This window comes from Canis lupus, chromosome 8 (genome assembly GCF_011100685.1).
Source record: "Canis lupus familiaris isolate Mischka breed German Shepherd chromosome 8, alternate assembly UU_Cfam_GSD_1.0, whole genome shotgun sequence".
NCBI lineage: Eukaryota > Metazoa > Chordata > Mammalia > Carnivora > Canidae > Canis > Canis lupus.
Genome location: NC_049229.1, coordinates 2,453,042 through 2,467,096, shown reverse-complemented (window position 1 = coordinate 2,467,096; position 14,055 = coordinate 2,453,042). Strand labels below are relative to the sequence as shown.

Sequence of the window (14,055 nt, the reverse complement as noted above, 5' to 3'; positions counted from 1 at the left end):
TCCTAATGACACTCTTTTGTCTGGCTTCTTCTCAATATAATTATTTTGAAATTCTTCATTGGTCTTAACTTTCTGTTGTTGTCTTTTTGTTACGCTGTAGTATAGCATCATGTGCCTATAAAACAACTTATCTATTCACCTGTTGCTGACCAAATCAATTATTCCCAGGGACTGTTATAAAGAAAGCTGCTGTGAACATTTGCATTTGAGATATTTTATAGAAACATGCTTTTGTTTCCTCTTGAGTCCATACTTGGGAGTAGAGTGGCTGGATTCTATGGTAGGAGTACCTTTGATTTTCTTAAGCCAGTGTGTTCTAGTAGATGTTTTTGTAGATTTCCTTGCATTTTCTCTTCAGACAATTATGTTGTCTATAAATAAAGATAAGTTAACTTCTTCGTTTCCAAACGTATGGCTTTTTGTATGGCTTTTGTTGCTTCCACATGCCTTATTGTATTGGCTAGAACCTTTATTTCAATATTGAATACAAATGGTAAGAGCTAAAATTCTTCCCTTAATTCTGAAACTAAGGAGAAAGAGATTTAGGTTTCACCATCGAGTATGACATTTGATGAGGTCTTTTTGTTTAGCCCCTTTTTTAAGTTGAGGAAATTCCTTTCAATTCTAAGTAATTTGCTGCAAGTTTTAAGCAGGAATGGATCTGGATTTTGTCCAATGGTTTTTCTGCACCTATAGAGACACACCTAAAATATAATTGCTCATCTGCAACTTGTCAGTCTCTGTGGGGTGATTTATTTGATGACCCATGAGAACAAGGTATATCAAAGCCAAGACAGCTGCCTGGTGAAGCCAAATGATCGCCAGTGACCAGTAGCTACATTCCAACAGAGATAACACACCACACTGGGGATGCAACATTAAACTAACACTAGTGGGGACTTTCCTAGGATGGCAGACAGCGGGGCTATTCACACCTTTCTGGGACTCAACAGAAACCCATAAAATCTGGAAACATGGAATATGGTCTCCAATACTGTCCCAAGGAAACATTTGAGTATCTCCAAGGGATCTTCCACAACGCTATTCCCTCCATGACCTATGAGTATGGACTGATACTAGTATTTTCTTTTCTAAATGGATTGAACCACTCTTCGGTCAAAACACCACAGCAATCGCAAGAGTCAACTACCACCTGGATTCTGTGTTTACTGCCTATGCAATTTCAGTTAGTCCCGAGATAGCAGAGCAAATTTCTCTGGGACACTTAGGTAAGGTTAGCTCTCACACTGAAACTTCACTTCTCCCACCACACCCCAATCCTCCAGAAAAGTAGAAACAACAAATGGAATATTACACTGAAATGAGTAATTGTAGCAGTTACCTTTCAACTATTTTGGCCTAGTACCTACCTTAGCCTTCACGGCCTGCATCTTTCTCTCTGTAGAAAGATGCACATGTGTTACAGACCACATAACTCAGAATGTCCCAACTCATGCGTATTCCAATCTTCACATACTGAACTAAGTAAGCTCTTGACGCTCTGCCTTTCGTCCCAGGAACAGATTGCCCTCTGGCCATTCATTTAACCACCTTTACTTGACCTAAACCTTTGGTGCTCTGAACAATCTCAGGAAAAGATTGCCATTGAGACTTGTGAATTGACCTCATATCTACTTTTTATTACCAGTTAGGTAGATAAAGTACAAGAAATGGATCCTTGGTTACATGTACATCAATTCTCTGACATCCTACATCCTTCATTGACAAGAATTGAAAAAGTTTCTCATATTAGAGATCTTAAGCTGAAGTCCTCCAGAAATTCAGCAGAAGTGGGCATTCCACAGGTGAGAGCACATGCAGTATCCTAGATAGAAACATGTAATTGCATAAAGCAGACAGTCCCATCCAAGGCCATAGAAGAGAATTAATCTAGATGTTTGGTACCACTGGTTGCAATATTTTCCTTTGCACTCTTTTGTGGTAATTTTTATCCTTGAGAAATATTTTCCCACTCTAATGATAAAATGTTAGGTATTTCTGATTACCCTGAATTGTTCTCTCACTAATAAAATAACTTGCATGGGTATGGCCTTTTATTGACACAAACTCACCCTAGTGCTATAGCTCAGCTCTGCACAGACATTGCTAGTGCAACAAAGTTGAACAATTATTAGATATGCTATTTCATTTCAACTCCTGCAGAAGCCAGATAATCACCAACCCTAATTGGTAGTGATGAGAGTAAATCTTCATCAATTAAGTTACCCTCAAAACATCATAAGATATCTATTGAGAACAATTTAGGATGAAGTCTGTGCAATGACGCTTGTGTACAGAACATACCTCAGCTTGATTATATGAGTTGATCTGAACTTCAACACCACCTCTGCATTACCAAATGCCAAATATACTTTGTAGAACTATATAAATCAAGTCTCTCAAGGAATTTAAACACTTGAAATAATGAGTCATTCCTATGAAAATAACTTCCACTCATTAGGGGTAGGAAACACTGAGAGGGGTGACAGAGGTAGAGATCATGCGTGTGCCCTGTGACATGCGGTTCCTCCCACCAAGACACATAGTTCTCATAACTCTATGTGTTGTAGGCTCCCATCAAGATGACATTCTTAAAAAAGAAGAATAGACCAATGTTTTGTTGGGAATATGGAAGCACGCATGTAAAGACAAAGGAAAGGAACATAGGAGTTTTGGAGAGCGAAGAAACTAGTCTGTAAGTGATACTCAAATGGTTATAGGACCTATAAAATGTATTAAAATTCAAAATTCACAGCCCTGTATACCAAAAAGAGTCAATTTTCCATATAATTATTTTGAAATAAAAAATTTAGGGGCATCTGGATGACTCAGGTGGATAACCTTCTGCCTTTGGCATGGGTCATAATACTGTGGTCATGGTTCCAGCCCTGCATCCACTCCCTACTCACTGGGGAGCATGTTTCTCCCTCTGCACCTCCCCACAGCTCCTGCTCTCTCTCTCCTTCATATAAATAAACTAAATCTTTGAAAAATAAAAACAAATCAAAAAAACAGTCTCAATTGAGGTATTATAAATAAATAAATAACAAATAAACAAACAAACTAATTAATTAATTAATTAATTAATAATTTTGACACAGATCAAAATGCCAAAATAGGAATTTTCTTGCTGTAACAAGAGACTCATTTTAGACCTAAGGACACCAACAGCCTGAAAATAAATGTTTGGAGAACCATTTACCATTCAAATGGTCCTCAAGAGAAAGCAGGGGTAGCCATCCTTATATCAGATAAACTAAAATTTATCCCAAAGACTGTAGTGAGAGGTGAAGAGGGACACTATATCATACTTAAAGGATCTATCCAACAAGAGGATTTAACAATCATCAATATATATGCCCCGAATGTGGGAGCTGCCAAATATGTCAATCAATTAATAACCAAAGTTAAGACATACTTAGACAATAATACATTTATACTTGGTGACTTCAAACTAGCGCTTTCTACACTCAATAGGTCTTCTAAGCACAACATCTCCAAAGAAACAAAAGCTTTAAATGATACACTGGACCAGATGGATTTCACAGATATCTACAGAACTTTACATCCAAATGCAACTGAATACACATTCTTCTCAAGTACACATGGAAGTTTCTCCAGAATAGACCACATATTGGGTCACAAATCGGGTCTGAACCGATACCAAAAGATTGGGATCATCCCCTGCGTATTCTCGGACCATAATGCCTTGAAATTAGGACTACATCACAACAAGAAGTTTGGAAGGACCTCAAACACGTTGAGGTTAAGGACCATCCTTCTAAAAGATGAAAGGGTCAACCAGGAACTTAAGGAAGAATTAAAGAGATTCATGGAAACTAATGAGAATGAAGATACAACCATTCAAAATCTTTGGGATGCAGCAAAAGCAGTCCTAAGGGGGAAATACATCGCAATACAAGCAGCCATCCAAAAACTGGAAAGAACTCAAATACAAAAGCTAACCTTACACATAAAGGAGCTAGAGAAAAAACAGCAAATAGATCCTACACCCAGGAGAAGAAGGGAGTTAATAAAGATACGAGCAGAACTCAACGAAATCGAGACCAGAAGAAGTGTGGAACAGATCAACAGAACCAGGAGTTGGTTCTTTGAAAGAATTAATAAGATAGATAAACCATTAGCCAGCCTTATTAAAAAGAAGAGAGAGAAGACTCAAATTAATAAAATCATGAATGAGAAAGGAGAGATCACTACCAACACCAAGGAAATACAAACGATTTTAAAAACATATTATGAACAGCTATATGCCAATAAATTAGGCAATCTAGAAGAAATGGACGCATTCCTGGAAAGCCACAAACTACCAAAACTGGAACAGGAAGAAATAGAAAACCTTAACAGGCCAATAACTGGGGAGGAAATTGAAGCAGTCATCAAAAACCTCCCAAGACACAGGAGTCCAGGGCCAGACGGCTTCCCTGGGGAATTTTATCAAACGTTTAAAGAAGAAACCATGCCTATTCTCCTAAAGCTGTTTGGAAAGATAGAAAGAGATGGAGTACTTCCAAATTCGTTCTATGAGGCCAGCATCACCTTAATTCCAAAACCAGACAAAGACCCCACCAAAAAGGAGAATTACAGACCAATATCCCTGATGAACATGGATGCAAAAATTCTCAACAAGATACTGGCCAATAGGATCCAACAGTACATTAAGAAAATTATTCACCATGACCAAGTAGGATTTATCCCTGGGACACAAGGCTGGTTCAACACTCGTAAAAAAATCAATGTGATTCATCATATCAGCAAGAGAAAAACCAAGAACCATATGATCCTCTCATTAGATGCAGAGAAAGCATTTGACAAAATACAGCATCCATTCCTGATCAAAACTCTTCAGAGTGTAGGGATAGAGGGAACATTCCTCGACATCTTAAAAGCCATCTATGAAAAGCCCACAGCAAATATCATTCTCAATGGGGAAGCACTGGGAATCTTTCCCCTAAGATCAGGAACAAGACAGGGATGTCCACTCTCACCACTGCTGTTCAACATAGTACTGGAAGTCCTAGCCTCAGCAATCAGACAACAAAAAGACATTAAAGGCATTCAAATTGGCAAAGAAGAAGTCAAACTCTCCCTCTTCGCCGATGACATGATACTCTACATAGAAAACCCAAAAGTCTCCACCCCAAGATTGCTAGAACTCATACAGCAATTTGGTAGCGTGGCAGGATACAAAATCAATGCCCAGAAATCAATGGCATTTCTATACACTAACAATGAGACTGAAGAAAGAGAAATTAAGGAGTCAATCTCATTTACAATTGCACCCAAAAGCATAAGATACCTAGGAATAAACCTAACCAAAGATGTAAAGGATCTATACCCTCAAAACTATAGAACACTTCTGAAAGAAATTGAGGAAGACACAAAGAGATGGAAAAATATTCCATGCTCATGGTTTGGCAGAATTAATACTGTGAAAATGTCAATGTTACCCAGGGCAATATACACGTTTAAAGTAATCCCTATCAAAATACCATGGACTTTCTTCAGAGAGTTAGAACAAATTATTTTAAGATTTGTGTGGAATCAGAAAAGACCCCGAATAGCCAGGGGAATTTTAAAAAAGAAAACCATAGCTGGGGGCATCACAATGCCAGATTTCAGGTTGTACTACAAAGCTGTGGTCATCAAGACAGTGTGGTACTGGCACAAAAACAGACGCATAGATCAGTGGAACAGAATAGAGAATCCAGAAGTGGACCCTGAACTTTATGGTCAACTAATATTCGATAAGGAGGAAAGACTATCCATTGGAAAAAAGACAGTCTCTTCTATAAATGGTGCTGGGAAAATTGGACATCCACATGCAGAAGAATGAAACTAGACCACTCTCTTGCACCATACACAAAGATAAACTCAAAATGGATGAAAGATCTAAATGTGAGACAAGATTCCATCAAAATCCTAGAGGAGAACACAGGCAACACCCTTTTTGAACTCGGCCATAGTAACTTCTTGCAAGATACATCCACGAAGGCAAAAGAAACAAAAGAAAAATGAACTATTGGGACTTCCTCAAGATAAGAAGCTTTTGCACAGCAAAGGATACAGTCAAAAAAACTCAAAGACAACCTACAGAATGGGAGAAGATATTTGCAAATGACATATCAGATAAAGGGCTAGTTTCCAAGATCTATAAAGAACTTATTAAACTCAACACCAAAGAAACAAACAATCCAATCATGAAATGGGCAAAAGACATGAAGAGAAATCTCACAGAGGAAGACATAGACATGGCCAACATGCATATGAGAAAATGCTCTGCATCACTTGCCATCAGGGAAATACAAATCAAAACCACAATGAGATACAACCTCAACCCAGCGAGAATGGGGAAAATTAATAAGGCAGGAAACAACAAATGTTGGAGAGGATGCGGAGAAAAGGGAACACTCTTACACTGTTGGTGGGAATGTGAACTGGTGCAGCCACTCTGGAAAACTGTGTGGAGGTTCCTCAAACAGTTAAAAATAGACCTGCCCTACGACCCCGCAATTGAATTGTTGGGGATTTACCCCAAAGATACAAATGCAATGAAACGCCGGGACACCTGCACCCCGATGTTTATAGCAGCAATGGCCACGATAGCCAAACTGGAAGGAGCCTCGGTGTCCATGGAAAGATGAATGGATAAAGAAGATGTGGTTTATGTATACAATGGAATATTACTCAGCTATTAGAAATGACAAATACCTACCATTTGCTTCGACGTGGATGGAACTGGAGGGTATTATGCTGAGTGAAGTAAGTCAGTCGGAGAAGGACAAACATTATATGTTCTCATTCATTTGGGGAATATAAATAATAGTGACAGGGATTATAAGGGAAGGGAGAAGAAACGTGTGGGAAATATCAGAAAGGGAGACAGAACGTAAAGACTGCTAACTCTGGGAAACGAACTAGGGGTGGTGGAAGGGGAGAAGGGAGGGGGGTGGGAGTAATGGGTGACGGGCACTGGGTGTTATTCTGTATGTTAGTAAATTGAACACCAATAAAAAATAAATTAAAAAAAATTATTCGCCTAGACCAAGTAGGATTTATCCCCGGGACACAAGGCTGGTTCAACACTCGTAAAACAATCAGTGTGATTCATCATATCAGCAAGAGAAAAACCAAGAACCATATGATCCTCTCATTAGATGCAGAGAAAGCATTTGACAAAATACAGCATCCATTCCTGATCAAAACTCTTCAGAGTGTAGGGATAGAGGGAACATTCCTCGACATCTTAAAAGCCATCTATGAAAAGCCCACAGCAATATCATTCTCAATGGGGAAGCACTGGGAGCCTTTCCCCTAAGATCAGGAACAAGACAGGGATGTCCACTCTCACCACTGCTATTCAACATAGTACTGGAAGTCCTAGCCTCAGCAATCAGACAACAAAAAGACATTAAAGGCATTCAAATTGGTAAAGAAGAAGTCAAACTCTCCCTCTTTGCAGATGACATGATACTCTACGTAGAAAACCCAAAAGCCTCCACCCCAAGATTGCTAGAACTCATACAGCAATTTGGTAGCGTGGCAGGATACAAAATCAATGCCCAGAAATCAGTGGCATTTCTATACACTGACAATGAGACTGAAGAAAGAGAAATTAAGGAGACAATCTGATTTACAATTGCACCCAAAAGCATAAGATACCTAGGAATAAACCTAACCAAAGAGGTAAAGGATCTATACCCTAAAAACTATAGAACACTTCTGAAAGAAATTGAGGAAGTCACAAAGAGATGGAAAAATATTCCATTCTCATGTAAAAGGTCACATAATGCAAAGATTAGAGTAAGAGAGACAAGATCAAGATCATCTGACATTTCAAATGCCTCCGATCTCAGACCTTGCTCCTCCTAGGTGGGTGTTGCTCATGACCTTGCAATTCCCAGAGGACTGATGGTACCAATAGTCAAAATGTGGAATCTTCCCTCAGTTAAGATGAGTATGACAAAAAGTAAGGAAACAGCTCTCAATGACAATGGAGCAGGGGTAGCTTCCATCTGTTATCAGTGCTTCAACTACAGGAGACTGTCTGAGCCAAGATTGGACAAATTTGCATAGAGAAATCTGACATGCTTTTAAAAAACTATTCGAATGCTGTGTGTCTTATATTTGACAAGATATTGACAGAGTAGAAATGTTGATGAAATATCAAGCTGAAATCTCAGATAATATAACCATGTGTAACTTTATTCTTCAAATGATTTCATTTTCTCAAATCAAAAGAGATGGTATGTCCTCGAATGCAATTACTGACTCATGGTCTCAGGAGAATTTCCTCTAAAGTAATAACCATCTATACCTGCAGGCTTCCCACTTGCTGGCCATCGCTGGTTCACATACCATACTCTTCATATTTCTCCAAAGCTGTTGTGTTTGTTCCCCACGATTCATTGATAAATTTCTCCAGGCATGTGAGTTTCCAGTATTATCTCTTCCTGCCAAAATCCCTTTATCATTCACATTAGTTTATTGGAAATTTTATGTCTTCTGTGAGAATAAATTCAGGGAAGCATAAATATTCTGTGTCCTCAGAATGATACCAATAGGAAATCTGCTCTAAAGAACTGATCAGGAGAAATGGTCTCTGGGAAACCAAGTTTACTTCATTCTCAAAAGTTGAAGCCCCCTTTCCTGTGATTCATTCTTACGGATCTTCTGAAATGACAAAAACGAAAATTCAGCTTCCTTCCACTTCTCCCACCCTGAAAGATTTAAAGACAGCCATGGTGAAGAATATCAGCTCAATATATACATAAATGTGTATATATGAAATGTATTTTTATGTATGGAAACCTTCTTCACCCTGAGAATCTTTCATTCTCTTCCCCATTCTTCACAAAATAAGAATTCTCAAACTCTTCTCTAAGCAAATTTCCCTCTTCTCCAAGATAGAAATTTAGGTCAATACTTGTAGTTTTGAGATGTTACACTCAGAACTGGGAGTAATGGTCTGAATATGACCATTCATAGGAAAAATGCTCTTCCATGTATTACCTATAACACAGATAAGGCCATTCCTTGGGCAAAATTCTCAGCTTCTTGATTATTTCATAGAATAGTGTTTTACTTATGGTCAAAGCATTGGCCTAGAAAACCTTCATCTATCATCTTCATGGACTGCCAACTGCAGGAGTCTTCCAATTTCAATGATTTCTTTGAGATAATGTGTGAGTTATGCTCATTATACTCATCCTGCCTTCAAGGGATGCCCATCTGGGATAGTAAATATATTGGCTATGTTGGGGAAAGTACTTAGAAACACAGGTGGGTGTTCACATAGCACCATCACCTTTGGCTTACTCCTACAGAAACAGGGAGTGGTGGATGAGTCTGCTGGTAGAATAACAGTGGCTCAGCCTGAGTCCTTTCCTACCCAAGGTCCCAAACGTTTACCCAAAGTGGAACTCTCCACTCAGGCGTTCAAACTGATTGGGCCACGACTTTCTCAGACCCAAACTGCAATCATAAATGGCTGGGCTTGCATTAGACACTTTCTCTTTACCCAGCAGGATGGTCCTACAGCAAGGAGGCAGAGGAAAGAATGCTAAGGAGGAAGTGAGGACACCCACTGTCTTTCTAGCCCAGTTCATTCACTACCTGTTTGTTCCCTACTGTCATCTCAGATAGTCTCTATTGTATAAAATGAAGTTGGATTCTAAGATTTCTAAGGACTCTTCCAGCTCTAAATTTCTTTGACACTATCTAACAGAAACAATCTTATTGAGAACTGGCTGTGTGCAGTGTGGACTGGTGTCAGAATGGAGTGGGGTGGAATTGCCCACATCATGGAACAACAAGACCATTTCCACAAGCACATACAATTAGTGGGTCTGAAGTTGATCCTAATCTAAGGCCTCTTCAGAAGCAGACACTCCCTCCACAGGATCAGATCCTAACTGGGTTTTTATTCTTTTTATGAGATCAATATGGTATCAAGGAGAGCTAAGTCCAAATTAACATGGAAAAAAAATAGGACTTTATTCATTGAGTATAAAGTGCTTCACAGGCAGTGAGACCAGGGACTCCATGGTGAGCCATGAGTAAGCAGAAGGTTCTTCTGGAGATATATTTCTTATATATTACATATCCATTACATATAATTTATGTATCATATGAAACAAAGAAAAAATCTCCACAATCGAGATAATCTAGAGGAGGTGGATTGAGCTTATTAATATGGAAAGCGAGAAATACTTTCTAAAACAGCCTAATTGCTGTGTGGATTCTGGCTTTCTCCTTGAAAGTTGAGCTTGAGTTTCAAAATTTCCAGTCAGGGATGTCTATACAATTTTTTAGATCATTTCAAAATGAAAATTTGGGAACCTCATTCACAAAGCAGGGGAAAGGTGTCCTTAGGTAATATTTCTAGTGAAACTATTTTTTTAAATGCTATAGCTGTTCATACATATTAGTTTCATGTCTCTCAACTTAATTTTTTAAAGACTTTCTTTTTTCAACCAACCAAGTTCAAAGAAAAATGATACAGATGTACTGATGATGCCAACGCACCTCCTGTCCCCACACAGGTGTAGCCTTCCAATTATTATCTTCCCCATGACACCTTTCACAATGAAGAAGCCTACACTGCCATATCATATCCCCAAACCCCACAATCTAATTAGGGTTCACTCCTGATGTTGCACGTTCAATGGGTTTGAACAAATATATGAGGCATGTACATACCATGCATTATAAAGAGTAAAGTCACTACACTAAACATGCTCTGTGCTCTATTCCCTCCTCCTGCTCCCCTCAACCCTTGGCAACCACAATCTTCTTACTGCATCCATACTTTTGGCTTTTCCGGAATATCATAGGATCATAGCCATACGCTATGTAGCCTTTGCAGATTGCTGTTTTCACTTAGTAAAACGCATGAAAGGTTCCCCTATCTCTTCATGGCTCCATACCTCCTGTCTTTTTAGCAACAAATCGTACTCCATTATTTGGATGTACCACCACTTCCACCATTTATTTATTCATTCACCTGTTGAAGGACATGTTGCATACTTCCACATTTTGGCAAATGTGAATAAAACTGCTATAAGCGACTTGTGTACAAGTCTGCGTGTGCATATGAATTTTCAACCTCTTTGGGTAACTACTCAGGAAGGCCACTGCTGAACCATATGTTAAGAGTATGTTTCGCTGTGTAAGAAACTGCCAAATCCCTTTTTGAAATGTCCATGTATATATTTGCATTTTGTAGTAATTTCCCAACAAAATTCAGTACACCCCTTGCTGAATACCAAAGCCCCAGAGAGTCCAAAGCAGGCACAGGCACGGCAGGTGGTCCTGCCAACAGCTCACTTCACACACAGCCTGCTGTGACCCAGAACCTGAGCCTGCACGTGTTCCTGCCTGTGTCCTGCTGCCCTATGTATAGCTTCTGCTCAGGCACCTATTCCTCCCACTTCTGGGACTCACTCATTAAAGACAAGTATGAAGATAAAATCATTAGGAATTTCAACACATCATTATGATTTCACAGCATTCAACGAAGGGCAGGGGTCCTTGGGAAAATAAGGGGCTTTGTAACTGCACAGGTCACATACCCAGAGGTAGAAGCTACCTCTGCTTCCAGCTTCTGCAAGACTCTCCATTTAACTCCATCTGACTTTTTAGGATCCTGGTCCTTCCTATCAATACCCTTGCACCAACATAAAAACGAGTGCAGGCTGGAATTCAATTTGTGCTGTTTCAGCTTTGGGTTTGGAGTCAAGAGTCCTTGTCTCTGGCCACAACACAGAAGGGAATGTTAGTGGAGTCCTGGAAGCTTTCTGCTCCCTTTCCCAAACCGGGAATGGTCACAAAATCATGAGTAATAGATTCATTCAAAATGCAAGGGAGAGCAATGAATTTTCATGGGACAGAATGAAAATTTCCATGAGTTCTTCCCCACAAAGTGCTATTTAGCATTGGCTGAAATGGATACTTTTGTCAGTAATATATGTCAACACAGTGTACAGACTGACCAATAGAAATCATTCACATTTTGTGATTCTACTGGATCTTCTGTTATCAGCTACTCAGCGTATAAGCTCTCGTGCCACTTCAGATTCACTAATTTTAGAATAATATGAATAAGTATAAATAATATAAGTAACCCAGTCACTTACTCCCAAAAATCCTCCCTTAATTCCTGCATGAAACAAAACTACTATTTGCAGTTTATTATCTTACTGAAATAGAAAATACATGTCATAAGTAGAATATGTGACCCCCAATAAGATTATTCTAAAAAGCTGAACAGATATGGAAAGACATTGTACACATTCTCTTTCAAAAAAAAAAAAACCCTACAAATAACTAAAAAATGTAGTCACCTCTTTATTTGTTCATGACCATCCATTTTTTCGAGGCTTTCCAGTTGAGTAATGTACATATAATTTATATGCTAGCTTTCAGGAATTCTGTTTTCCCAGAGCATTGGATATGGGCATCTGCATCACTTGCCCGAACGGTTCCAAGGTAGTTTTTTACCTGCAAAGGGTATTCTGGGGAAAAAAGCCACGAGATTAGGTGAAACGACAACCCTGATGGATCTAATTTTACAATGGAAAAGTGCTGTAAATAAATCTGAAAATCTGAAAACGTGCAGCTCGGTGCAAGCACATGCCCTCCCCAGGGAAGTGCTGGTGCTGCAGGCCCAGCGGCAGTTTGGGGGCAGGCTGCAGATCACCAGGGAGCACTGTGCCTCCACCGCACACAGGTAGGTGGCTGAGTCTTCCAGCTGAGAGGCCGCGACGTGGAGGGTGCTGAACCGTTCCTTAGCATTCAGTGTGCAGTTTAGCCTTCCGCTCTGCTTCATCCCTGAAGCTATGTAAAACAGCCTGGTGAGGCTGCCGCCCCCGGGATTCTGTCGGAACCACTGCACATTGTCCGGAGTACTAGAATAATTGCACTTCAGAGTACAGCTGGCTCCCTCCTGCAGGCTCAGGGCTGAAGGGCTCTGCTCCACCTTCATCCCTGTCACTACTGCTTGAAAGAGAAAAACATACACAGATGATATCACTGGGGAGTTACCGATGCAGATTTTAAACCTGTAAAATATCCCAAGTCACAACCATGATGATGTAGGACCCTCTCAAACCTCAGTGTCAGCTCCCCTCCCCACACACTGTGGACTGCAGATCGCTCCCCAGCCCTGGTCCCAATGCCCCCACTCACAGCAACCATGTACCCACAGGAGCCCCAGCACAGCTCCCCAGTATCTCCTCATGATTCCTTGTCCAGTTATTGGGGTGCCTTCACCCCTACTGTGCAGAGTGTTAGTTACCGAGAAACTGTGTTCTTACAGTCAATCTGTTCCACCACAATCACTGAGCACCAATCATACCTCAGCCCCATCCTTCACTGAATTCGAGACTCCTCCCACAATGCCCCAGTGACAGGACACAGTAATGTCTTCAAAATTGTGCTTGCCAACGGTGCAGGCAGCTAGGGGCGATATTTCCAATATAGGAGGACAAGAAGGTTTGTTTTTTTTTTTTTCATAAAACACTTTGTGTAAGAAATTTTGGGGTTAGTGTGTGAGGAAAGGTGAGTGATATTTCTAAGAGTCAGTGTCTCAGTGGGGGTTGCACAGAACCTTGAAGAATCATAATGAAGAGCGGCTCCATTCAAAAAGTGCAGTTTCACAGACAATGTGAGAAGACAGTTATATAAAAAATAGTGATAGAGGAAAACTATCTGATAGCATGCAGTGTGTACTGCAGAAGTAACTACAATTTCTCAAAATCAGGAGAGTTCTAGAAACCAAGACCAACAGTCACCATCTACACAGAAAATTATTCCAACCAGAATTTGTTTGGCAAATTATAGGATGCCTCCATAATGTTCTGTCTGATTTAGCTTTCATCTTCCACTTCTCCTGTTTAAACGGTAGACACCCTGCTCTCCCACACTGTGAGCCTGGACAAGTCACATGTTGCTGATCAAAGTCATTATTGTCCTCTCCCTTTCCTTCTATTTTTGTTCCTCACTTCTTCCTCTCTTCTTCTTCTCTCTTCATTCCTG

The 14,055-nt window shown here is 39.9% G+C and overlaps 1 gene segment (V, D, J or C); it reads right to left on the bottom strand.

Moving 5' to 3' along the window:
- Window positions 1-12,383: 12,383 nt before the first annotated feature.
- LOC119875828 lies at window positions 12,384-13,326 on the bottom strand. The segment is given in 2 exon segments: window positions 12,384-13,014; window positions 13,207-13,326. Coding segments are annotated over 2 exon segments (582 nt in total).
- Between the last annotated feature and the right edge of the window lie 729 nt (window positions 13,327-14,055).